The sequence below is a fragment of the Culex quinquefasciatus genome, chromosome 2 (genome assembly GCF_015732765.1).
Source record: "Culex quinquefasciatus strain JHB chromosome 2, VPISU_Cqui_1.0_pri_paternal, whole genome shotgun sequence".
Lineage (NCBI taxonomy): Eukaryota > Metazoa > Arthropoda > Insecta > Diptera > Culicidae > Culex > Culex quinquefasciatus.
Window position 1 is genome coordinate 82,436,009 of NC_051862.1, and position 27,484 is coordinate 82,463,492.

General features: G+C 36.4%; 2 protein-coding genes and 1 long non-coding RNA gene across 6 annotated transcripts; 2 read left to right on the forward strand and 1 right to left on the reverse strand.

The window, feature by feature from the left end:
* The first annotated feature begins 54 nt into the window (after positions 1 to 54).
* On the forward strand, positions 55 to 27,484 carry LOC6045708. 4 transcript variants are annotated; one of them, XM_038257747.1, is made up of 7 exons: positions 55 to 349; positions 405 to 910; positions 967 to 1,066; positions 1,125 to 1,220; positions 22,276 to 22,428; positions 26,857 to 26,981; positions 27,047 to 27,484. In XM_038257747.1, the coding sequence occupies exons 1-6, from the start codon at positions 62 to 64 to the stop codon at positions 26,905 to 26,907; spliced, it is 1,194 nt and encodes a 397-aa protein (XP_038113675.1). In that variant the 5' UTR covers positions 55 to 61; the 3' UTR covers positions 26,908 to 26,981; positions 27,047 to 27,484. The 4 variants fall into 4 exon arrangements, with proteins under 4 accessions (XP_038113675.1, XP_038113676.1, XP_038113674.1 ...); XM_038257746.1 differs by lacking the exons at positions 55 to 349; positions 405 to 910; positions 967 to 1,066; positions 1,125 to 1,220 and adding exons at positions 20,594 to 20,924; positions 20,993 to 21,510; positions 21,565 to 21,664; positions 21,727 to 21,822; XM_001862983.2 differs by lacking the exons at positions 55 to 349; positions 405 to 910; positions 967 to 1,066; positions 1,125 to 1,220 and adding exons at positions 20,594 to 20,924; positions 20,993 to 21,510; positions 21,565 to 21,664; positions 21,727 to 21,822 and having other exon boundaries at positions 27,052 to 27,484.
* Positions 5,935 to 8,311, forward strand: LOC6045707. The gene is made up of 4 exons (XM_038257750.1): positions 5,935 to 6,219; positions 6,281 to 6,798; positions 6,853 to 6,952; positions 8,229 to 8,311. The coding sequence occupies exons 1-3, from the start codon at positions 6,031 to 6,033 to the stop codon at positions 6,878 to 6,880; spliced, it is 735 nt and encodes a 244-aa protein (XP_038113678.1). The 5' UTR covers positions 5,935 to 6,030; the 3' UTR covers positions 6,881 to 6,952; positions 8,229 to 8,311.
* LOC119767889 lies at positions 9,425 to 9,797 on the reverse strand. The gene is made up of 2 exons (XR_005277769.1): positions 9,563 to 9,797; positions 9,425 to 9,495 (listed from the first exon to the last, which is right to left on the reverse strand). It is a non-coding gene; the product is annotated as an uncharacterized LOC119767889 (long non-coding RNA).

Below are 27,484 nucleotides of genomic sequence, written 5' to 3' on the forward strand. Positions count from 1 at the left end.
GCAAGTTAACTATTGAACCTGGAATCAGAATACTGAATCCATCATTCCAACACTTGCAGCCATGGAGTTCGCCAAGCGTTACTTTGTGCGCCGTCGAAATCTGTGGAGCAGTGAGTTCAAGAATCCCAAGGCTTTGTACGAAAGTGGCTGCGAATCGGTGATGAGTTTGGCCTACGTTTGCGGTTCTGAAGTCTTAAGGCCAAACTACACGCGGAAGAATCGCCGGTTGGCCATATTGTTCGCTGACTTTATCTTGTATTTGGTGTTAAGTTTTTGGTGCACGACCGTGTTTTGGGGCCGGTTGAATGACGTTATCTTCTGTTTTGTCACTATTGGAGGAGCCATTCAGGTTTGAAAGTGTTTGTTCAGGTTTGAAATTTGGATTTTAACCAGTATTTTGACAGGCTTTTGCTAAAATCAGCAGTTACACTGGAAAAGGATTGTACGACCTTCATTTGAGAAATCTGGAAAACTTCAAAAATGATCGCAACTATGATGAAGTTCAGGAAATAATGATGAACGTTGCAACGATTTGTAAGCTCTCAGTAACCGTTTTTAAGATAATCTTCTCAGGAATGGTCGGATTAGTCATGTTCTACTCGATTGGAGGATCGATAATGGGGGAACACTACGTGTTGCCATTTGGATATTACTTTCCATTCATTGATCCAGACACCCTCGTTGGATTTGTAGTAAATTTCTCATATCAATTAACGTTTATAATTTACGCCTATTGTGGGTTACAAGCCTCGGATTTAGTTTTCTTATATTTAATCATGCATGCGATTGGAGCAACGGAAACCATTATAATCTATTTGAGAAAACTCAATCATCTCATCAGTTCCAACGGTGCATCATCCTGTCTCGATCTGCTGCACGATATTATCGAGAAACATATCAAACTCACTGAGTGTGTATCTTGGAAACTTGTAAAATACATCTTTTAAGCACATCTTTATGCTACAGGTACTCAAAAGACATGAACGACCTACTGAAGATGGGAATTTTCATAAACTTTGGAAGTTTGGTTGCTCAAACTGTGTTTTCTTGTTTCGTGCTTGCAACGGTAAGAAAGCTCACCATCATCACAGTTCACCATAGGTTCAATCGCTCCTCTTATCCAGGCCGAAGAAATCTGGTACACTGGACTAGCGATCGTTGTTCTGAGCACCGTGCAGCTCTTCACCGCCTGTCTGCTGGGAACACTGCTGTCGAGCAAGGTGAGTAGTAGGATGTAACAAAAATGACTTTTTGGCGGGCATTCAGGGGTTTGTTCCGGTGGGCATACTGAGCCTAAATCCCAAATATGAGCTTGTTTGGACGTAACAGGAGCTGGCGCTCCGCCCTTCAATTTTAAATGGGATTTAACCCGTAAAAAAAGATTTTTTCAAAAATGTCACTTTTTGAGGCATTTCGGCCACCAATGCGTTTACCAAAAACATCACTGGCGTGTAGGCCAGATCCTTGCGCATCTTTTGGTATATATAACTTTGAAGTTTGGAGCATCCTGGAGCTCGGTACAGACCTTCAAAGTTTGGCATATTTTTGAAAAATCGGTCCCAGCAAAATCAAATGGCGTCTCGGGCGTCGCGAGGTGCGACGCATATCTTTTTTGCCGGGGCCGATTTTTCGAAAAAATGCGAAACTTTGAAGGTCTGTACCGAGCTCCAGGATGCTCCAAACTTCAAAGTTATATATACCAAAAGATGCGCAAGGATCTGGCCTACACGCCAGTGATGTTTTTGGTAAACGCATTGGTGGCCAAAATGCCTCAAAAAGTGACATTTTTGAAAAAATCTTTTTTTACGGGTTAAATCCCATTCAAAATTGAAGGGCGGAGCGCCAGCTCCTGTTACGTCCAATCAAGCTCATATTTGGGATTTAGGCTCAGTATGCCCACCTGAACAAACCCCTGAATGCCCGCCAAAAAGTCATTTTTGTTACACTCTAGTGAGTAGTGTCTGCTTTTTGTTCTCAAAATAAGTTCTCCGGTCGGGATCAAAATTTTTCTGGCGGTTCCTCAGCCGAAATAATTAGACCCGTATTTTTATTGTTTGGCCGTTATGGTGACCTACACCGTGCTAGAGTGGTCCCATTTTCGTCATTAATTATTTAAGAAATCAAATTTTGGGTTGTATGCAAGAGCGATGAACCGCCCTAATTCTCCATACAAACTTTGGAGAAAAACCATTCGGCCCAGACAAACTATTTTTGAAAAATTCAAATGCACGTAATTCTGGGGACCCCAAACTTTATGCTTCCCCTCGAGTTGAGCATGCGCAGTAATTTTTGTCATTTTTTTGATCAGTGTTATCAGATCTTCAATCTTTGAGCTCGTTGAGGTCTTTGAATTTCCTTTCTAAAAAGTTATAACTTGATGGGATTTATTTTGAAAACCACCCTTTTTACAATATTCGAGAATCTAGTCAACCTGTTTAACATTGCTTTTGAAGTACTTAACTAAACATAATAATTTCGAAAGCGACTTCTGGGATCCCAAGACGGATCCAAATTGGATTATCAGTTCAGCCACTGCCGAGTTCACATACATTTGCACAGATTTTGATCCTAAAGCGTCATCCATAAAGTATGTCACGCTCTAGGGGGGTAGGGGGGTCTGAGCAAGTGTGACATTGCATGTTATAAGTATAGGAAAAGCGTGACAAAGGGGGGGGGGGGAGAGGGGGGTAAATTTTGGCCGATATTATCGTGACGTACTTTATGGATGAAGCCTAAGTAGATGTGTATACGTGAAGGTGGATTTAGGAGGACTAGGAAGTGTTATCATAAAAGTTGCCTTTAGAATTATATTGATAAATTACCACATAAAATCAGTTTTCTACGAAATTGTTTTTTTTTATTTATTTTAATTTTTATATTTTTTAATCCGACTGAAACTTTTTTGGTGCCTTCAGTAAGTCCAAAGAAGCCATTTTGCATAATAAGTTTGTGCATATAATTTTCCTTTCAAATTTGGCAGCTGTCCATGCAAATTGATTTATGAAAAATCAAAAATCTGTATCTTTTGAAGAAATTTTTTGATCGATTTGGTTTCTTAGGCAAAGTTTTTTTTTGTTTTTTTCTTAAATTATTTTTATTAGGTCCTTTTAGGTGCTGTGACCTGGTTGGGACCGAGGATCAGTAAAACAATATATAATAACAAAAAAACTCCTTAAATTCCATACTTGGAGATCATGTAACTGACGAGGGTTACTTGGTCCAAGCGGGTCTTGCAGGTCTTGAACCTGCCGATGTACTTGGAGAAAATCCCCCACAGCTCAGCCAAACTGTAGAGTACCTCCCCGGCTTCCTTCTCCGTGGCTCCACCGTCTCGGGGGCCACCTTGGCTGCTTCCTGCGGGACGAGGGCGATCCTTGGATTTTCCGTCCGGAACTGCTGGCACACCGCTTCGGCTCGGCTTCTTGGACTTTGCACTCGTCCGTCCTGTGGGGACCCCCACAGTTGTTGCACCTCCCCTTGAGGTGGCAGTTTCTGGTCCCAGCTGCAAACAGTTCCTGCACTGGGTCACGTTCGCCCGCTTGTTCCGGTAGGCCTACCACCGGATGATAGTGCTTGCCACAACTTTCATTGCAGAGAGCTTCTTCAGATTGGTGTATCCCTTGGGGAAGACCACAATGTACGGAGTTTCGTCCACGGTGGACTTTTCCTTCCGCTTGATGATATGAACCTCCAGCGCGTCCAGCTTGAGATCCCTCTTCAGAAGGTACTTGACCTCGTCCGGTTTCAGTTCATCAGGAAAACCACGAAGAACCACCCGATGATTTCGTTCGCTCCACCGATCGTGGGTGTAGAATTCCACTTTCTTCTTCTTGAGTAGCTCTTGCAACTTGTCAAAATCTTTGACAGAGAAGCAGGTCACCTTGGTTCCAAATCGGGTTAGTTTGTAAATCGGTTTGAAACCTAATTTACAACTTTCCACTATCGCCACGAGCTTGTAAAAATCCGTGGTGTTCTTCACCACCAAAGGTGGTTGCTTTTGTTTACCTGCCGACTGGCCGGGTGGTGGAACCACCGGGGCGTCTCCTCCTCCTGCTGAGCTGGCATTGTTGTTGTTTTTGTTTTCCGCTAGCGGGCTGAACTTGTTGTTATTGAGCACATTCTGCTCCACTTTTCCTTCTCCGACGACAGCTCCGGTGATCTCAGGGGTCTTCTTCCGCTTCCGATTTCCGGGGATGAGTTGAAAATCATCCGTCTCGGAGGTCTCTTCCACCTCCATCCGTCAAACAACTCGAGACACGATGCCTTTAGCGCTCACGTCACACACGTCTACACTCTCGGAGCCGTCAGAGCCAAGTGTTAGGCAAAGTTTTAGGTATGGATAAGGGCCGCACTGAAAAAAAATGGATGATTTTTAATTTCACTTTTTGTCACTAAAACTTAATTTGCAAAAAATCACTATTTAATTTTTTTTTCATTGTCTGATGTGGAAACATTAAATCCAACTTTTCAAAAATTTCTTGAATAGGCAAAAAATCTTCGACAGAGTTATTAATTTTTGAATCAATACTGATTTTTTGGAAAATCAGAAAATGGAAATACTGGCCGCAAAAATTTTTCAACTTCATTTTTGGATGTAAAATCGAATTTGCAATCGAAAAGTACTTTAGCGAAATTTGGATAAAATGCACCGTTTTCAAGTTATATCCATTTTCAGGTAACTTTTTTGGAAATAGTCGCAGTTATTCACATTGAAAAAAAAATATTTTTGAAAAGCTGAGAAAATTCTCTATATTTTGCATCTTTGAACTTTGACGACCCTTGGTTGCTGTGATATTGCCATGCAAAGGTTAAAAACTCGAAAATTGATGTCCCACTAAAACAACCCACCATTTTCTAATGTCGATATCTCAGCAACTAAAGGTCCGATTTTCAATGTTAAAATATGAAACATTCGTAAAATTTTCCAATCTTTCCAAAATTAATATTAAAAAAAATAAACCTGACTAACATTTCAAAAGGGCGTAATATTGAAAGTTTGGCCCATTTGAAATGTTAGTCTTGATTTAAAAAAAAAATCAAATATCGTTTTCGGAAAGATCGGAAATTTCACGAATGTTTCATTTTTTAACATTGTAAATCGGACCATTAGTTGCTGAGATATCGACAATAGAAAACGGTGGGTTGTTTTGGTAAGGCTTAGAAAACATCAATTTTCTTGTATATGCATGGCAATATCACTGCAACCAAGGGTCGTATCAACAAAGTTCAAAAAAGCAAAATATAGAGAATTTTCTCAGCTTTTCAAAAAAAAATTTTTTTTAATGTGCACTTATTTTGAAAAATGAATAACTGATACTCTTTTCAAAAAAGGCACCTAAAAATGGCTATCACTTGAAAATGGTGCACCTTATGAAAATTTCACTTCGGTACTTTTTGATTGCATATTCGATTTTACATCGAAAAACGAAGTTGAATAATGTTTGCGACCAGTATTCCGATTTTTTGAAAAAATCAGTATTGATTCAAAAAATCATAACTTGGTAGAAAATGTTTGCCCATTCTGGAAATTTCTGATAAGTTGGCATTTAATGTCCTCTAAAACGTATCAGAAAATGGAAAAAATAGTGTTTTTCTTGCAAATCAACTTTAAGTGGCAATTTATTTGAAACGTTATTGAAAATGTGCAAAAAAAATACCGTCGTCCTTTTTAAAAAGCATGATGATATTATTTGGATGTTGTTCCCTTAAAAGAGGCACTTGGTAGTTTGGGAAATAACAGATGTTATTGAATTTTCTAGAATTCTCAAGTCGTAGTCATGGTCCAAGGTTAACCTATTTGTCCATTAAATATTAAACACTCTTGCAATGCATTGATTAATTGATCGCCGAGGAAAATTCCCACATAGCAAAGCAAAATTTGAAACACGATCTCAAAAAAAAAAAAATACAGTCATAGTCTCGTTGTCAGTCATGGAGTTTGCCAAACGTTATTTTGTGCGTCGCCGAAACTTGTGGAGCAGTGAGTTCAAAACTCCTAAAGCTTTGTTCGAAAGTGCTTGTGAATCGACGATGCGTTTGGCCTACGTTTGTGGTGCCGAAATTTTCCGTCAAAATTACACCCGGAACAATCGTCGGTTGGCTTTGCTGTACGCTGACTTTACCCTGTACCTGGTGATTAGCTCTTGGTGCATGACGGTGCTGTGGGGTCAGCTACTTGACGTCATCTTCTGTGTCGTGACGATTGGAGGGGCCGTACAGGTTAGAAAGTGATTGTTCTGTTAGCTTTTGGTGGGTGTAATAGTTGATCAATTTCTTGCAGGCGTTTGCAAAAATTTCCAGTTACATAAATCCCACAATTTACGAACTTCACTTGAAAAACATGGACAACTTCAAAAACATTCGGAAATATAACGAGGTTGAGGACATGTTGTGGAATATAGCGGCTATTTGTAAATTGATAGTGCTTTTTTATGCAATCATCTCCAAAATTTTTGTTGGATTGATTTTGGCGTATTCAATTGGTAGCTCTTATATGGGCGAGCATTACGTCTTGCCGTTTGGATATTTCTTTCCGTGTATTGATCGGGACACTTTCACTGGATACTTGATCAATTTGGCTTATCAAAGTACATTTTTGGTGTACGCCTATTGCGGACTGCAGCTTACGGATCATTTATTTATAAACTTTATCATGCACGCGATTGCACGGCTGGAGACAATCATAATCTATCTGAGAAAACTTAATCTTCAGATACAATCACAAGACTTGCGGCTCAACGGATCTGCTATCAGTGAACTACTGCATGATATTTTAGAAAAACACATCCAACATACCGAGTTTGTTCAGAGATTGTTATCAGCAAAATCGCCAAATAATTGTGTTTCTTTCAGGAATCTCAGTGATTTAGACAATGCTTAAAAAAACGGAATTTACATCAATTTTGGAAGTTTGATCGCACAAACAGTCTTTTCATTTTACGTGATTGCAACGGTATTTGAAGGTTTCAGATAGAGGGTGACGAGCGGAAATTCCCGGGAAAAATTTCCCGGGAAATCGATCATTTTTTGACCTCTCGATTCCCGGGAAATTTGGTCGAGACTCCCGGGAAATTTTATTCTTTTAAATATGAAAGCCAAATTATGAAAACTTATCAGAAAAACATTTGAAAAAATCGAAATTGTTCAGAACATTGAGGGATAAGTCTTTTTAAGATAAGTTTTTTTTTTCGTTTTTTCAATTTCCATATTATCTTTCGAGCATAACAATCCTTACAATTTTGTTTTTTTTTTTTTAAATTCTAAATAACTTAATTTCGCTGTATCAAGGTAATTTCCTTTTTGAATTCAATAGTAGTTCTGGGTTTTGCATCAACCTTTGTAAAGATCAGATCCGCCAATTTTTAACATTATGGCTTTCCGGATAACTGTTAATATTTTCTCATTTAATATTTTCCAGGTTAATATTTTTAATTTAATATTTACAGGTGACCCTAGAAGGAAAAACTATTTTAAATTGTTGTTTTGAGTCGTTATTTATCATATAAGGCTTTCTAGGCACACTGTAAAAAGTATGGCGAGATAGTAAAATGGGTATTCTTTCGGCAACGTGTACTGATGCAAACAAGCTGATGGGAGCAGCTGTCAGTTTCGTGTTTGTTTGTTTTTGTGTTTAATTTTCGGAATCTTTGTCAATTTCCGGTTTTTTTTCCTTTCATGTTCTCCGAATCGCAGGGTAACTAAAAAAACGAATTTTACTTGTTGCGTTTTTAATTTTCAACCTTGTACAACACAAAACATCGTAATTTTGGACCGCATCACATTTCTTGGTTATGTTTTTTCTGATGCAAACAAACTTTGAATGTGTTGGTAAATTTCTGACTAGAAAGCCTTATAGATACTGGGTAATTATATATTAGCTAATTTTAAATTTTTAAAAATCCTATAACAAGTCCATGCAAAAAGCTTCAGAATTCAGAAAAAAATATTAAAATGTAGAACTATAAAACGAGGCTAATTAACTTAACGTTTCAATGAATAAGTTTGAATTTATTGTAACTGAATTAGTTGAAAAGCAACAAATTTATTACATTTCTGTTAAATCATTTTCACTATTGCATAGTTGATAAAAACTCCCGGGTCCCGGGAATTCCCGAGAAATAGCAAAATACAACTCTCGATTCCCGGGAAATTGAAAATCTCGAGAGTCGTCACCCTCTAGTTTCAGACATTTCAGACAATTCAACTGCCCTTTTAACCAAAAATTTCAGGCTGATGAAATCTGGTACACGGGTTTGGAAATCGTGACAGCTTCCGCTGTACAGTTGTTTACCGCTTGTTTGATGGGAACACTGCTGTCCAGCAAAGTAAGTGAGTTTGTTTTATGTACAGAGCTGATTCCCTAATTAGATTTTCACTAATTCGAAGACAGCGACAGCATTGATCTCATTTTTGATCATCGCAGACAAAAATTTAACAAAACCCTAAAAAAACAACCGGCCAAATGGAATTTTAGGCAGAATACATTTTGACACATATAAATGCCCAACTACTGTCTACATTTTTGATTGTAACTCAAGAACCCGGCAACAAGGGAGCGGCCTTTTCTGACTGGTTACGATTTTCGCTTTGTAAGCGAATGGTTCTGGGTTCGATTCCCAACTGCTCCCAACGAGAAAATTCGAAAACACAGAAATTTGAAATGATGAATATAGAAACGAAAAATCAAAGTCGCTCGAAACGGGGTTCGATGCCCCGTCCTTTTGATTGGTAAGAAAAAATGCTGACCACAAGCATAGAATAGAAATGTAACTGAGAGGAAAAACAAGATGGCGACGTGTATCAAAAGTGCTGCATGGATTTTGCCACTTCTCACTATTCTGGCTTCACAGTGTACACCGAACCGGTATAACTGTCAAATCCAGCTGGTCTAATCCAATGTCAACAAACTGTAACAGTAGGACACTGCTAGTTCGGAAATATAATATCAAAACGAACTATAATTGATTTATTTGTAGTATTCAGGACCAATACGAAAGACGGTGAAGGAGCAGGCTCTAAATCAGTGGTCACTGTGGTGACGGAACAAAACAAAACAATTTTTTTCAAAATCCACCTCTCGATTTCTCGCGCACATCCTACTCTTTTCGCGTTCGTCAAATGACTGTCGTTCTCGAGCAAGCAGCTGTCAAAATTCAACCATACACGCTGAAACGCGACAGCTCATTCAAAAGTTTAATGTAATTCTTATGAAACGCAACTCATTCTTCTAGGCATTCTACCCAAATTTGAGTAAAGAAGGTTTGACCAAACAAAAAGTCGAACTTTATTTAATTATTTTGCATTTACCTTTTCCTTATTATTTTCGGTTTCTTTTATTTCACATTAGCACTACTCATTCCCTACAGTCACCAAAGTGCGGGTCGCGGGCTGCACATAAGCGCCATGTTCTGTATGTTTTTTTTATATGCCAATATCTCAACCCTGAAGAAAATCCCCGAATATCATGATATGAATTATAAACTTTTGGTGAAAGTCCTGAAAGTGCCGTGAGAACCAATGCTCTAGACTAGATGATGTTGTTTATTGAATTATGATAACTAACCGAAGTGTAGTAATTCGTCACCGAGGTTTCACGTGAGTTTTTTTTACAAAACTCGAAGTTTAAAACTGGCCCACCAGATATTTTTTTAACACTGAAGGTTTTGTTACATTGGGACCTATTGCCTGAGAATTTGAAAAAATACAGCTGTCAAAAATCTTGTGCGTTTATTTAAATGTTGCTTAAATTTTTTGTGTTGTCCTTTGTAAAATCCTAAAATCTTCTATTGAAGTTAAATCCTCTAAAACATTTTTTTTTTATTTTTAAACATTTCATAGCACAAAATTAGTGTGCCATGTCTGGCTAACATTTTGTAACTTCGTCTTTGTCTATGCCATTAGGTAGCTAAGAGTAAATATGGGTATCCGGAGCCATAGCTCCGTGCCGTACTCAAACACTTAGGATTCTTAGGACTTAAAAGGAAGATACTAGTAATAGTGGCCTACAGCTATGAAGTCAATTTCAATTTTGTTTAAACTTACCGACGAAACGTTACAACAAAATCCATCAAAATTGTCAATTTATCAGCCGAAGTCACCTCAAAAGTTGTGTGATTTAAACAATACATGAACAAAAACTTTAGAAATTGAAATTCATAATGTATCATGATTAGGCTGGTACAAATTATATTTAATGTTTTTGTCTACTTACTTACTTACTTTCTACGAATATTCACCAACGCGAACTTTTAATCCAACGAACGATCTTTTTAAATTTACAGTATTTTTTCTTTATGTGTAGCTTAACACCATGCTGGCAAACTGTCAAACGCGAAAAAGTGTGAGTTTGTTTATTTGTTTGCCATAGTCTAATACCTCCTTCAGTTGTGTTGGGTTAAGCCGAGGATTAAACTCCCAATCTACCGCTTATGTGGCCGAAGGTTTACCACAGGGCTACATGGTACTGTATATTAGCAGCCAAAACTGAACAATATAAATGAAAAATCATGCTCAAATAATTCAACATTTTTTCTTGCCTGCTCCTTTCATATTCCCATTAGCTGAAACAACTGCATATAAAACTTAGTTCAGGAGCATACAAAAATCCTTAAACAACCTTCAAACAAATCATTCTTCTCAGCTGTTTGATCAGGTTCGTCTTGGGTTCGTCCTTTTTATTACAAAACAATTGCATAAATAATCACAAGGTTTTGTGGATAAATGTACAGTGTGTGCATCTATTTGAACATTCTTTTTTTGTCAATTAAAGGATTATCAATTTGATTTATTCTAAAAGCGACCAAACACGATTTTTTTTATACATTCCAAAATTCCAAACTAGCGGGGTTCCGCTGTACCATAATTATACCAGATTTCAAAATGGCGGAGCGGTTTTTTGTCCAAGATGACGGCAAAATGGTTACAACGGATAATTTAAAACAAATATTTTTCAGAATTAAAACTTTTTTTTGAAATATTAATTATATTTTGCGTAAAATAAGCCTAAAATTGAAAAATTAGGTGTCGCTGAGTCTAGAATCGAGGATAATCGCTTGTAAAAAATTGGGAAACTAACAAATTCCAACCAATTTTGCTTTTTTAACACTTCTGAGTCACACATATCAACTTCCGGTCACGCAGAACCGAAACCGGATGTTTCGGATACCGGTTCTGGAGGTTCTTAGACAGAACATAGTCATAACACTGATTGAAACATCATTGTAATCCTCAACTGCAAATGTGATAAAAATGTAGCAGAATGAAATTACATAAGCCGACTTCGGTACCAAAAGAACAGAACAAAAATAATTTTAAGAAAAAATGCAGTTTGAATAGAACTGCATTTGAATTAGCGAATCTGAATTCGCGAATTGGAACAACTGATAGCTGTCAAAAGCTTAAAACCACGTGCTCAAAAATATCGAACAGCCGACTCGATTTGGAGGATAGAAACATAGAAATTAAATGAAAAAAAAAACCTCTCGCGGGTGAACCACCACGAAATTGTGTTTATTTGTTCATCAAATTGAGTGGCTTTTATTGCCAAATGACCATCTCATAGTCATCGAACTTTGGTGGCGGATACGGCGAGGGCGCGGTTTGGAAAGTCAAAGGTGTTCGAGTCTCGATAACGGCATTTTTTTTTGGTTGATGAACTGTTTTGAAAATGAACCCATGAGAATAACGCTCTCGCTAATTTCGGGATTTATCCTCTGTGTCCGTTTGCAGTACCTTTATACTACTAGATCGTGTTCTCAGTTGGCCACTATTGCTAGTATCAAACAACTAAATCTTCTTTCAAGCGCAAAAATTTTGACGCCATGGAAACCTAAGTATTTGAAAATATTTCACAAGGTGAAAGCGCAGGATACTCGTATTTACACCTAGAATTTCAAGTGCTCGCCATATGGAGAGATTCGTTTTTTTTTGGAGAATAAAATTTGATTTTCAACTGCAATTCTTTGGAAATGCGATGCAAAAATTGTGGTAAAACAAATCATATATGTTGATCAAAAATAAATTATCAAAACGAAGTTTGAAAGCGCTGTGAAAGTTTAGAACCATAGAAAAATATAGCAGCAGACTTTCCATACTGCCCCTTCATCTGCGTGTTTCACTCTCGTTTTATTGATGCTAAGAATAAAACAAATTTTAATTAAATTCTTCCGAATAAAAATCAATAATGGTGTTGTTGCCACCTTTACCAACACTTTCTTGAAATTATGCCAGAGTAGTGGCATAATAAAGTATACCATCGCCGATACGCGGCGCTACTTGTTCTCGAGAAAAAAGTGATACAACTTGTTTTTGACAGTTGGACTTCTATTCTATGCCACAAGACCATGACGACTTGGTGAGATTGAACTGGAAATAGGAATACTGTTACAGAGAGCGAGTTGTGGCGCTATAACCACGGCACACCCAAGTAACATTTTAGGTTTTAAGTAGGCCATAAAAGCTTATTCAGGCCGTATCAGGGTTTTCAGAACCATGATAAAACCTGTAAGTTTAAAAATGTTACTAGGGCAGTGGTCGGAAACGCAAATTTAGCAGGAATAATTTATTTACGCTTCAGGGACGCATTTTCGAGCTTCAGTGTCTAAGAAGCTTTTATTAAGAAGGAAATTCTACATCTTTTGGCCAAAACGATATTAGGGTGGTCCAACAATTTTTAATATTTTCAAAAACTATCTTCGCTCCTAGATGAGATAGAGGTAAACTTTCTTTGGCAGTATCGTAGTACTAGCCATTTCAAACAATTTTGTCGAAGACACCAAATCTCTATCCCTCAATTTATTCATTCTACAGTATTTTATATGAAAATCACTAGGGTGGCCCATCAAAAAAATGTTTTTTTTTTTGCGTAACTTTTTTGTATTATTTTTGGCAATTTTGGTGTCTTCGGGACATATTTAGAGCATAAAAATACACGTCTTTTGAAACATGAACGAAGTTGCTAGGTCATTTTGGTAAAAAGTTACAGCGTTTTTAATAGGTCTTTTTCAAATGTTTGTATCTTTTCGAGGGGTACACGAAAAAATATATTCTGTGGTGCATCTGAAAGCTTAAAACTTCTTCTTTAATATGAATGTAACATCTCAAAAGGGTTTTTTCTTAAACCAAAGTTACAGCGATTTAAAAATTGTCATTTTTTGAGATTTTGTACCATGCTCTATGAGAAAATTTGCAGTATGTAAAAAAAGTATTTACACCCCTTGGGCACTATGCACATTTTGTGATGAAACATGTAAACAATCAAAATTTTGACAGAAACCTAGTACTACGTTTTGTTCAGAAACTCATGCCGAACATTTTGCTACAAAAAACTCATGAAAAGATGATTTCTATAAAAAGTTATATAACAAATGGGTAATTCTCCGCCAACTCACACAGCAGTTGCCCCGACCCCTCTTCGATTTGCGTGAAACTTTGTCCTAAGGGGTAACTTTTGTCCCTGATCACGAATCCGAGGTCCGTTTCTTGATATCTCGTGACGGAGGGGCGGTACGACCCCTTCCATTTTTGAACATGCGAAAAAAGAGGTGTTTTTCAACAATTTGCAGCCTGAAACGGTGATGAGATAGAAATTTGGTGTTCAAAAGACTTTTATGTAAAATTAGACGCCCGATTTGATGGCGTACTCAGAATTCTGAAAAAACGTATTTTTCATCGAAAAAAACACTAAAAAAGTTTTAAAAATTCTCCCATTTTCCGTTACTCGACTGTAAAAATTTTTGGAACATGTCATTTTATGGGAAATTTAATGTACTTTTCGAATCTACATTGACCCAGAAGGGTCATTTTTTCATTTAGAACAAAATTTTTCATTTTAAAATTTCGTGTTTTTTCTAACTTTGCAGGGTTATTTTTTAGAGTGTAACAATGTTCTACAAAGTTGTAGAGCAGACAATTACAAAAATTTTGATATATAGACATAAAGGGTTTGCTTACAAACATCACGAGTTATCGTGATTTTACGAAAAAAAAGTTTTGAAAAAGTTACTTTTTGCGTTTCTCTTTGTTTTGTCGTCCGTGTCTGTCGCGGGTGACCATGAACGGCTATGATCTACGACGACCAACTTTTTCAAAACTTTTTTTCGTAAAATCGCGATAACTCGTGATGTTTATAAGCAAACCCCTTATGTTTATATATCAAAATTTTTGTTGTTGTCTGCTCTACAACTTTGTAGAACATTGTTACACTCTAAAAAATAACCCTGCAAAGTTAGAAAAAACATGAAATTTTAAAATGAAAAATTTTGTTCTAAATGAAAAAATTACCCTTCTGGGTCAATGTAGATTCGAAAAGTACATTAAATTTCCCATAAAATGACATGTTGCAAAATTTTTTACAGTCGAGTAACGGAAAATGGGAGAATTTTTAAAACTTTTTTAGTGTTTTTTTCGATGAAAAATACGTTTTTTCGGAATTCTGAGTACGCCATCAAATCGGGCGTCTAATTTTACATAAAAATCTCTTTGACACCAAATTTCTATCTCATCACCGTTTCAGGCTGCAAATTATTGAAAAACACCTCTTTTTTCGCATGTTCAAAAATGGAAGGGGTCGTACCGCCCTTCTGTCACGAGATATCAAAAAACGGACCTCGGACTCGTGATCAGGGACAAAAGTTACCCCTAAGCACAAAGTTTCACGCAAATCGAAGAGGGGTCGGGGCAACTTTTCCCGATTTCGTGTGAGTTGGTAGAGAATTACCCAAATACTATTACAATAAATAAAAAGGTGCAAAAAAAGTTTGTACACCTTTCGAAAAATTAACATAAATAATGTTAAATGTTGACAAATCACCATAAATCCAGCCTCCCAACTCGAAATAGGCATCCTTGACTGATTGAAAGAATAATTTGGATTGAATATTAAGTTTACTAATAACTAAATATAAAAGTTTAATAACTCTGGAAATTCTATATAAAACTTATCTAAACTTATTTTTGCAAACTTTCAATTTAACTAAATGTCAATATATTACCATAGAAATGATTAATAAACATTTTGTAGTGGGTATAACACCGTTTTGGGGGTCTTTGTATCGATAGAATAGATTTTTCGTTGGAATTTTGTACCAACTCGGAATTACGTCGTCGGAAAATCCGCCGGCATCCAAACCGGTCCACAATTCACAAGTCAACTTATGTGGAATCGGAAAGGGCATAAAATTTCCGACCTTTTGATACCCATACATCTAGGTTTTCTATAAAACTCACGTTTTTAAATACCTAGCACGTTTTTAAATTGTCTGTGCTTCTACGGTGTTTGTTTCATAAAATAATAAAACATGAATTTTGTAAATTCAAAAATGTGAAAATGCTAGTTTCCCCATAGTAACTTCCATACAAATTTCATTCGCTTTGCGCCAATCGTGGGCTTAACCAATCGCTACCAAATTTTGGAAGGTTGTTTGGGACTCTAAAAGGACCCGAAAAATGTGTTGCTGATTGGATTTCTATCATTTCTAATTTTCCCATATAACTAGATTCCACCCAAATGGTCCACCTTTACCGGAGATATTCCGGATTCCGTTTGGGTACACACTACCATATGTTGGTAGTTCAGAGGTGCTTCTCATATTAAATATTCATTACCAGCTTTTTGCTGGCATGAAAAACAATCCATTGTAAAAAATATAAGAAAACGCCAACGTCAAGCTCAGTCTCAAATTGGCAATCATGCATGCGATTAAACGATCCTTTGTGCGCCGACGAAATCTGTGGAGTTGCGAGTTCAAAAATCCCAAGGCTTTGTACGAAAGTGCATGTGCAAATGTTACAACATTGGCCTTCGTGTGTGGCACCGAGCGTTTCTGTTCGAATTACTCACGGAGGAATTCTCGGTTGATTTTGCTGTTGATTGACATCACGCTGTATCTGGTGCTTAGTTTCTGGTGCGTGACTGTGCTATGGGGTCAGCTGAATGATGTTATCTTTTGCTTTGTGACCATGGGAGGAGCCGTTCAGGTTTGGCAATTTTGAAAAAAGGGAATTTTTGTATATGCAATGTATCTTTTTCAGGCTATTGCTAAAATTACCTGCTACACTGACAAACAGTTTTACGATCTTCATTTAAGCAATCTTCAAAATTTCGAAAATGAGCGAAAATATGAAGAAGTTGAAGATGCTTTGTGGAATGTGGCCGCAATTTGCAAACTATCCGTACAAATTTCCAAAATATTATACAACACAATGTTGGTCCTTGTCTTGATGTATTCAATCGGTGGCTCCATTATGAGTGACCACTACGTTTTAATTTTTGGATATTTCTTTCCATGGATTAATCCAGACACCTTCGTTGGATACTTGGTCAATTTTACTTATCAATCTACATTCTTGGTCTATGCATATTGTGGGTTACAATATACAGATTTATGTTTCCTATTTCTGGTCATGCATGCTTATGGCCAGCTGGACACAATGATTATTTACTTGAGAAAATTTGATCTTTTACTAAAGGCTGATTTTCCATCTGAAAGATCAACAATGAACGTCCTGTTTGATGATATCATCAAAAAACATATCAAGCACACACAGTTTGTATATTTGAAGTATGATAACATCAAAATTCTGTAGAAAAATCTTTTAGATATCTCAGTGGCATGAATAAACTATTGAAATTTGGAATATTACTTAACACAAAAAGTTTGGTGGCGCAAAGTGTGTTTTCATGCTTCGTTCTTGCAACGGTATAAAAACTGGGTAGAAATAGTTATAAGCTCAGTTCACAAAATAAGTTTGATTTTTACAGGCTGAAGAAATATGGTACACTGGGTTGGTAATTGTTGTGTTAGCTACGGTGCAAATTTTTGGTGCATGCATTTTGGGAACACTGCTGTCAAGTAAAGTAAGTAACTTGCATTTTAAAAGGGCGTAATATTGAATTTTTGAATTAATGATGCAAACTGGCTTCTTTGGGCATACAGAAGGCACCAAAAAAAGTTTCAGTCGGATTAAAAATTAAAATTTAAGAAAAAACGACCGATTTCGTAGAGAAATGCTCTTTGCATGCAATTCCGTTGAACTTTTGCTAATTTTAGCTGAACTGAAAATAAACCAAGGAGTATTCAAGATCACAGACTGGGTGGAGAGAAAATTGGAGCCTTACATTTCAAAAGGGCACGTAACTTTTGTAAACAATAGTGTATCCCTTTCCCTCAAATGATAGTTTACCTAAGGTGTGAAAGGGACATACTCTTGTCTACAAAAGTTATGTGTCCTAATGAAATGGCAAGCACGAATTGGACCTAGACGTACCGTTCAAAGTGGTTGAAACAGCCGGACCCTAAGTTGACAGTTTTCGTGAGTTGCGAGTATTCGCCAACAGGAGGCCAGTGGTTATTTTGTCGTTTTAAATCGAAACAAGGCAAAAGCTCGCCATTTTCAAAAGATTGGCTGGATAACATCAAAGGCCGCCATCTTAGGCCCCCCTGGGCCCACAAAAAAAGGTGCCGTAATCTGGGGCGAATCGGGACTTCAGTCTGAATAGGGACAGCAGTTTTTAGAGCACTTGAAGCTTTTAAATTTGGAAATGAATGTACACATTTTGTTGGTCTGAGTCTGTTTTAACCGAAACCAACCAGAAAAATCAAAATATTGTGCTCCAACATGGTTAAAACTGCTGCCCCAATTCGCCCCATGTGTCCCGATTGACCCCAGTTTACGGTACGCTCAGTTTATATGGGAGCTGTCAAAATGCTCCCGGGCTGGGTTGAAACAAATCGCCTAGAGCAGACGGAAATAACTTGGAAATTACATTTTATGTTATTTATAACAATATTTGTTATTCGTCGTTATGATTTTTTTGTTATTGAATTGTTATTGTAATATCAGACTAATAACAATTTTAGTTATTCTTCGAATCAATCTTTGTTATTATTTTTTGTTATTTTAACAACTAATCCGATCATCCCAATAACGGTTTGAGGTATTCTTCCATAACAAAAAATGTTATTCCAAAGTTGTTTTGGCTTTCAATCGATATCAGACCAATATCATATTTCGTTATGATAATATAAACTGTTATTAAACTCTTATGCAAAAACGGATTTTGCAAGAATATTCCATAACACTTTTCGTTATTTTAACAGTATTTGTTATTAAAATGGCATGAATTTAGTTATAGCCGTCTGTTCGGGTAGAGTGGGAGTCAGAAGGGCCAACTTTTCCTCCAAGGTCGATCATACTTTACACCGATGGATCCATAATGTGAAAACAAACGGGTGCTGGAATAACTGATCCTGGACTGAATATTTCAATACCTACACGGAGAAAAAAGAGTTCCTAAAATCGTGAACAAGCGTTCATGAAAATGGGAACCACGAACAAAGTGTTCAAATTTCATGGTACGTTTTTCAAAATCGTACCATGGAATTTGAACACTTTGTTCGAGGTTCCCATTTTCATGAACGCTTGTTCACGATTTTGGGAACTCTTTTTTCTCCGTGTATGGGACAATGGACAACAGTATTTTTAGCGGAAATATACGCTATCATGGAATGTACAATGAATGCATTAAAATCGCCAACATGCCAGTCCAGGCTTGTTTGGGAATGTAGAACACTTTTGAAACAATTAGCATCTAGAAACCGGGTACATCTGTATTGGTTCCCGGGTCATCGCGGAATAGATGGGAATGAAACAGAAGTTCTTCAGTATATGATTCTGTATAAAACCAAAAAAATTAACAGAAAAATAGGGTAAAAATAAGACGTAAAACTAATATGGCTCTACAGTCATCCCTCATATTCGGAACAGTTTACAGATCGGCCAATGTTCAACAAATCATAGAAAATCGATAATTGAACATAGTGATTTGCTTTTACCTCCATGTGGAAGCTTTTCTTGCGATCTTTCGATTGATGTATAGACCGATTGTACATTTTTACGTTTTATATAAAGTTTTCAAAGAAAAACATTGACCCTTGAAATCCACAATTTCGGAACACTTTTTTCTTACGATGTAAACAAACTATTTTTCTCTCCAGGAGTACATATTTTTTACAAAAAAAAATGACTTCGCACTCCGAAACCAATAAAACTCATGCTTAATAATGTTTCATGAATAGCCTGATAACTTTTTTTGTGAAAATATCAGTAAAATTCAGGTGTTCCACAATTGTGGGAGACACAATAACATCCCACAATCATGGAACAGGCAATTTGGAGGCAGTGTTTTGCTGCTCTGGATAAAATAGTCTGGAAATGCAGTTTTCGTTTAAAAAGTACTACTTTTACTAGTGAAATAGCAAGAAAATGTCCAAACTAAGGCCTTAAAAATAGCAGGGTCGGCAGAAAAGTTGCATTTTGCATCCTATTGACAAATTACCACAAAAGTGTTCCGAATTTGTGGGTGTTCCGAATATGTGGGATGACTGTAACTCTGGAAATAAATTTTGGAAAAGCTTCAAATTTTGGGCCCAAGTAGTTTATGGCGCATGCAGGGATGGAAGAATCGTTAAAAAATCAATTTTGCTTGCGAACCTTCTTCACCCGCGAAAGAGAGAGGAGGCAAATCACTCAAAAGAAAATCGCTCCCAAAATTCTTCTAGAAAATCAATCTGCTGATGATTTTTTTGTGAATTACCTTGTCAGCACCACTCAAAAATATTTATTTCACTTTGTTTACACACATTGCCCATCTACAAAATGTGACAGGTCATATTTCGACGTGTGACATTACATTTGTAAGTGTAGTAGAGAAAAAGATGTTTCGCCGTATAATCAAGATGATGATTTTTTTAGATTTTTTTTACCAAGCTTTCGTGAGCGAGAGACGAGAGCCATGTTCCCTTCGGATTTTTTCCAAAGATTTTCTTTTGATGTTGATTATTTCATCGCTGGCGCATGTTTTCGAATGGCTTTTTGTTTGAAACTGAATTCATTTAATTTAAAAGTGTTATTTGAAAATAGTCCAAAAATACCTCTAAAAATGGCTTTGACCACATTTACTGGTCGAAACTTGTGAATCGAAAAATAAAATGTTCGTCCCCACGGCTACAAATCTGAAATATAAAAATTGTGGGTTTTACGAGCGGTTTTCCAATGATGGAAGACACAAATTATTAAGAGCGGGTACAGGCATCTCACATTTCCTCAGTATTTCAGAAAAAGAGCTCTCAAAAATCAGGCTTTGAGGCTTTGGGTTTCTGGGCTTCAAACCTTCAAATTAGTAACAGGATCAACCTTGTCGAACAGACCAACGCTGAAGTTATTTAATTTGAATGCAAAAAAAATAAAATTGAAGCAGATGCTTAAAATAAACAAAAAATAGTTTACTGCTTGTGGGAGCAGGGGGTGACCTTTTTTAGTTATTCCATGAGTCAAATCATTAATCGCTGCTTGATCAATCAATATCAATTGTTAATTTGTATGATATCAAAAAGGTTCGAAAGTTAGTTTATTCTCACTCCGTTTCAACGTCTGGGAATCTGGGAAACAGCAGATGCCTCAAAACCTTCTAGAGTTTCGCATGATTACTTCAAGGCTGATTGTAGATTAAATATTAACACTACCCCTCTCTGCGATTTAATGAATCAATCATTCGATCGCCGTTGTAATTTAGCACATAGCCAGTAGAGTTTGCTGCATCACCCTATCAAGGATAAGTTACAACCTCGTTGTTAGCCATGGAGTTTGCCAAGCGGTACTTTGTGCGCCACCGCAATTTGTGGAGCAGTGAGTTCAAAAATCCAAAGGCTTTGTACGAAAGTGCCTCCGAATCTGCGATGCGTTTGGCTGACGTTTGTGGGGCCGAAATTTTCCGTCAAAATTACACCCGGAACAATCGGCGGTTGGCTTTGCTGTACGCTGACTTTACGCTGTACCTGGTGCTTAGTTTCTGGTGCATTACAGTTCTGTGGGGTCAGCTACTTGACGTTATGTTTTGCGTCGTAATGATTGGAGGGGCTGTGCAGGTTTGATAATTATGTCCTGTATTGTTTGTTTGCATCCTAGGATGTAATTGTATTTACTTTGGTTACAGGCTTTTGCAAAGATTCACAGCTACACCAATCCCACGATTCATGAACTTCAAATGTGCAATTTGGAAAACTTTCAAAACGTTCGAAAATATGACGAGTTCGAGGAAGCGATGTGGAATGCAGCGACTTTTTGCAAATTTGCCGTGATTTTTTACGCAATCTTCGCAAAAATCATGATCGGATTGATTGTAGCGTATTCAATCGTGAGCTCCCTCGTGGGCGAACACTACGTATTGCCGTTTGGATACTTCTTTCCATGGATTGACCGGGACACCTTGGCTGGATATTTGATTAATTTCGCTTACCAAAGTACATTACTGGTGTACGGCTATTGTGGATTGCAAGCTTCAGATCTTGTATTCATATTTTTTATCATTCATGCAATTGCACGACTGGAGATAATCATAGTTTATCTAAAAAAACTCGATCTCTTGACACAATCACCAGAGTTAGAACGGAATGGATCTGCCATAAATGAGTTATTGGATGATATTATCGAAAAACACATTCAACATACTGGGTTTGTTTTCCAATCAAGTTAATCAAGATCATCCAAAGATTGGAAAAATTTCAGGAATCTCAGTGATTTGGACGATGTTTTGCAAAACGGCATTTACGTCAACTTTGGCAGCTTGATCGCTCAAACTGTCTTTTCATGTTATATTCTTGTAACGGTAATTATTGTTTGAGCAGCCAAAATGAAACACGAGAATCTCATTCTAACGAACAATTTAAGGCTGATGAAATCTGGTACACGGGGTCGGCGGTAGCGTTTGGCAGCGCATTGCAGTTGTTTTCCGCTTGTTTGATGGGAACGCTGCTGTCCAGTAAAGTAAGTTAGCTCAAGGAGCCATAAGCTACCCACAAAAGCTTTTTTGTTAGGAGTACTTTTTCAAGCATTCGATAAAAACGCACTTGAAATTTGTAGTCTCAACTATATAAACTATAATTATGAAAAAAAAAAAAACAAATGAAAAATGTTTGATTCTGTTTGGCTTTGGTGGTCAGAAAAAGTCGGGAAAAATTGGAAAATTTTATATGGGACAGCTATGCATTTATGGACATGGCAAATTTTAAGAATTTTTTATATGGGAGTTGTTTTTACAGTTGAAGTCAACGAAGTCGGGTCTTGCTGGAGAGAGGAACCCGAAATTGAAATCGTTAAATCTTCAGATGCCGGAGTCAGAGTGGCTAAACAAAATACCTAAGTTGCAGCCCTGATATTTAAGCAAAACTTTCAAGGTGGGGAGACTTTTCTTTTCTATCCCGTTTACTTTCCATACAGAATGATCAACTGATTCGCGAGATCTACGACATATCCTGGAACAACCTGCCGATCGAAGCCCAGAAGAGCCTCCAGCTGCTGCTCCACTCGGCCCAGCAACCGATGGTGCTGTCTGATGGATTCAACGCTGTCGATTTGTTCTACTTTGTGACGGTACGTACCTTCAACATCTTAAACAACCAGGTGTGACAGTAAGGGAGTGTTCTTTTATTACGTTACGCAAAAAAACTTGACACCTCCTCACTTCGCTCCTCGTTTCAGCAAAACCACGCTGTATCATTTTTAGAAACAAGTATTAGAGTAACTTAATACGAGTCCGGTTTAAATATAGCGTGAACCGTAAATCAAAAAATATGTTTTCCAAAAATGAAACCTAGCAAAATATAATCGTTTTCAACAATGTAGGACTCTGCCAATTTTAATCTTACCAATCTTTTACTTATTTTAATATTGTATGCTTATTTTTTATATTTTTTAAGCAAGTATTTGATCTATTTTTTCTCAAGTAAACTTATATAAAGTTCAGAGACTCAGAAAAATAACAGAAAAAATATTTTGAATTTTCTCCCCTTACCATTGTTAAAAATAAGTTCAATTTGCGATTGATATTTTTGAAATTTGTTTCAAAAATATTAATGACTTACATTTGTTAAAGTGAAGAATCTAAAAAAAAGTTACTGAAACCATCCATGTAGTTGGTGCCTTTCTCACTTCTCAAAAATCTTCAAACTCTTAAAATTTTTGGGAAAGTCTATTTATCCAAAGATGCATTGGATGACTAATCTGTTAAGTCGAGGCAGGGTTGCCAGATCCTCAATGTTTTGGACTAATTGGAAAGGTCTTTCAAGTATCTAACTAGCGATGTATAACATGCTGGAATTTAAGTCACTTTTCTGACATCCGGAAATTAATGAAAACACATTTTTATACATAACTTTTGAACTTCTTATCGATACACATCGTACACACAGAAATTGTTCAGTTTTCAGCTAACCTCAGCGAGGAAGGCAAAAAACAGGTTTCTTTTTAAAACTACGTAAAATTTTTACTGTAGCTGAATTTTGAGATTAAAATATTCACACAGGAAAATTTTCAAATTTCGTTTTATAAATTCTGGGATAGCATCATTTGGATCGTTCCAAGAGTTTCAAATTCCTAATTAAAATCATTCATCCTCTAAATATACAAAAAAAAAACTTCAAATAATTTTATTATCAGCCTAATCCCTTTTGTATAAAAATATTCTTTTTTTGCAATTCCGTCGTAAAACCACTTACTTTTTCTGTCATTCTAGAACGACAAAAAAGCGTACTTTTCTGCACCAAAAATAACAGAATCGAATATTAACACTTTTCAAAACAAACACTGAATAGTTATACTTTTCAACATTTTTTTATTTAATCGATTCATCCATGCATTGAGGACATTAGGGTGGAATCGAAAATTGGTTTCTTCAGCAACACATTTTTGGGTCGCTTTTAGGGTCCCAAACAACCTCCCAAAATTTGGGAGCGATTGGTTAAGCTCACGATTGGCGCAAAGCGAATGAAATTTGTATGGAAATTACTATGGGAAAACTTGCATTGTCACATTTTTGAAATTTGAAAATTCGTGTTTTCTTATTTTATGAAACTTACACCGTAGAAGTATAGCCCTTGATATCCTTAACAACTCTTTCAAAGACAGTACCACCCTAATGGACATTTGTCGTTTAATTCTGTCCAAAGGGTGTTTTTCGGAATTGCAAGAAACGTTGTATGGAACTCGTTGCAAAACTTTCTACTTTTCAGTACTGAAATGGGTGATGAAAAGTTGAACTTTTAAACACTTGTGTCGAAAAGCAACATAGACATAAGCTTTCATTCGAATAGCGTTTTTCGGTAAACTTCGTTGGTTAACCCGAGCATGGGTAAATAACAAGGGAAATGCGTAATAATACCTTTCTCTGGTATCAATACCAAATTTTGGTATTCCTGGACTCTTTAAAATTTGGCTTAAGAATTATGCAAGAGCAAAATGTGGTATCATACCAATTTAAGGTATTATTTTGATATTGCAAAATTGCAGAATTTGTCAATGGCCGAACACCACATTTTGGTATTCTTTTGGTATTACAGTACTTTATCAAATTCTTCTGAAACTATGGGAAAATTTTGACCAATTTTGACAAAATAATTATCTTTGCGCTAAAATGATGTCTCAAAGCGAATGCTTTCATTAAAAACTGGAAATTTCTAACTTGATTTTAAACATTTTTTATATACCCCCTAAAGAAATTACTTAAAATTGTGGAAAATTTTTAAAGTTAGGATGCCACATTTTGGTATTATTTTGGTATTGAAAGGATTATTATTTTGGTAACTACGGATTTTTTTTATAAAATTGAAGGAAATATTTAATTTTTATTTGACTTGAAACCCAAAAATGTTAAAGCTGATTTTCATATTTTTTTGATAAACCTTCTAAGATTTTTTTTAAAACGTAGAAATTTCTCTAAGTTGGGATAGCAAATACTTTGAAAAACGAGTTAATCAACAGATTATTGAATTTTGGTGAACTTCAATCCTTATTTTTCAATCTTGTTATTTTTCAGAATCTTCAAGAACGGCACAGGCCGTTAATCAATGACAAATGAATTCGATGTGGTGAAGAATATCACTAAGAACAACATGGAATCATCAGGTGAGTAGATTTGGCTGTTGCATATGGATCATTTCCATTTTTTCACTAACTGCAACTGCTGCACTGAAAATGGTAATTTCATTTCATTTCATTTATTTGGTTGCTTTAACAAATACATTGGTGCAGTTGTTATCCTGAGCTGAGATATGGACTACCTTTCAACAGCTGATTTGTTCTTAATGAGGATAGAGTTTACTCTTACTAAGGAGAACGAATTGGACAGAGAAGGAAAAAAATTGCGAAAATAACCTTCGAAATAGCTAATAGATGTGAAAAATGGTAATAAAATACCAAATTTTGGTATTACTTATGCAAATACCAGCGACTAAAATGTGCTCTTGGTTGCCCAGTAATAGATGGTAAAATACCATGAAATCAAACCAAAATCATGTATGTGGAAGACCACAGGAATACCAAAATCTGATTTTCCAAGGGCGCGGGAATACCTAAAAATAAAACCATGTCAATACCAAGTTTTGGTATTCAAGCAATGTTCAAAAATCCAGAAGACCTCAACTTGGTATTGAAATGGTTTTATTTTGAGGTATTATTTTACCCTTGGAATAGCATTGTTTGGCATTGTTGTGCCCTTCCACATACAAGACTTTGGTATGATTTCATGGTATTTTACCATCTATTACTGGGCAACCAAGGGCACCTTTTGGTCTCTGTTATTTACTCAAGTAATACCAAAATTTGGTATTCCCGTGTTATTTACCCCTGCTCGGGAGGGGTTACATCCATTTAAAAAAATTCTAAAATTCATGCATCCAATTATTTATTAAACCCTTTCAAAAGATGGTTTCAAATCACTCCTGATAGATTCATAAAGATATTTCATGATTTAAGTGAGTCGAAGACGATTTAAGTTTAAAGTTTTGCCATGCGCAAAGCTAACCGTCAAACTTTGTGAGCGTTTTTCTCAAAACATCGAGTTGATTTGGGGGTGCCACGATATCTCGAGACCAAATTGGCTGAAATTTGGAGTGAGGACTCTCAATACATATCCCGTGTGCATGACGAAGGCCGATTTGGAAATTTAGATTTTTTTTTTAAATATATGAAAAACAGAAAACAATTTTTATCTTTTTTTAATAAACTTTTTGAAAATCGGCCTTCGTCATGCACACCGAACCATCACCAAAATTTGGAGCCAATTTGGCCAACGCAGTGTTGAGATATCGTGGCACCCGTTTTTTGAAACTGCTAACTTAAAATAGCTATACCTCGGCAATGGTATATCCAAATGTCTTCATATTAATATTGTAATTGTAATTTGTAATTTGTAATTTATTGGAAACGATAGCCTGTTAGTATAACACTTTGTATCAGGTTAAGGCAAGACGTTGTGATTATTACTTCAGATCCAAAATAAACGAAACAAATTAACACCTAGATCTAGTTTTGTAAATTACTTCTTAAAGCTGTTTATGTATATTGTTAATAGATGAAAATGTTTATTTTAATGCATGAAAAAAAAATTTAAAAAAATTTAATGTGTTCTCATACCTTGACAATGTACGACTCGTGCTGAAAAAATCACCTTTTTGCAACTTGTTGCATAAACTATTTTTTTTGCCACTCCGTTTCAAAAAAACATGCAGAACAATGATTTTGTCAGCATTCGTCATATTTACCCAACTTGGTAAAACTTGGTAGACAAAAGTACGACTCGTGAAAAAAACATTTTTGCAACTTGTTGCAAAAAATATTACTTTTTCAGAAAAATTAACACTCAGCAGCGTTCCTTAAACTGTTTTCTCTAAAAAGAAATGAAAAAAAAATGGTGCTAAAAAGCCATTTTTGCTTTGTGAATAATCAAACCATAGCTTTCACATCTGCGTATTTATGCAAGTGCTTCAAAAATGCAAAACAAAAATATTCATGTCTTCTTTTCAGATCTACAAGCAAATTTACTCGTTTGTGGCGATGCTGCTGAACTTCAACTAAATGACGAATGGGACGTCCCGCCAGGATGGAGGCTGAAATTATTTCACACGTCACCAGATATTGTAATAAATATGGTAATCATCACCGGAAACCCCGGCTGCGTGGGTTGGGGAATGAGAGTAATGAATGTCATTTCCAGGATAGTCAAGAAGCATAATAAGGCGTTGATATCTTGCAAGACGGATGATTATGACTGGATGAGGAAGTTTGCGGAGAAGGACATAGAAGGATGAGATGTGTTAAGAATTCTTTGGATGTCATTTCTGGAAGTGCGCGTTGGAGCATGATTTTGCAAAATACCTAGGGGAAATTAAAATTGTGATGGAATGTGCGGTGTTGCTCGTTTTTTGAAGTAGAATTTCTTTTCGATAACTGCGCCCACAGTTGTTAAAAAGCACCCAGTAGTTGAGTTGAGTTGAGAAGATGGTACAAGTTTCCATCCAATCCCTTAGATCGCACAGAATGTAATTTCAATGTAAATTTTCACTACAACCACCCCCGGAAAATGTTGAGGGGGTGGGGGCGGAGAATTATTCATCAAATAAAACTATTCACGCAGTTTTCTTCTGAATCATAA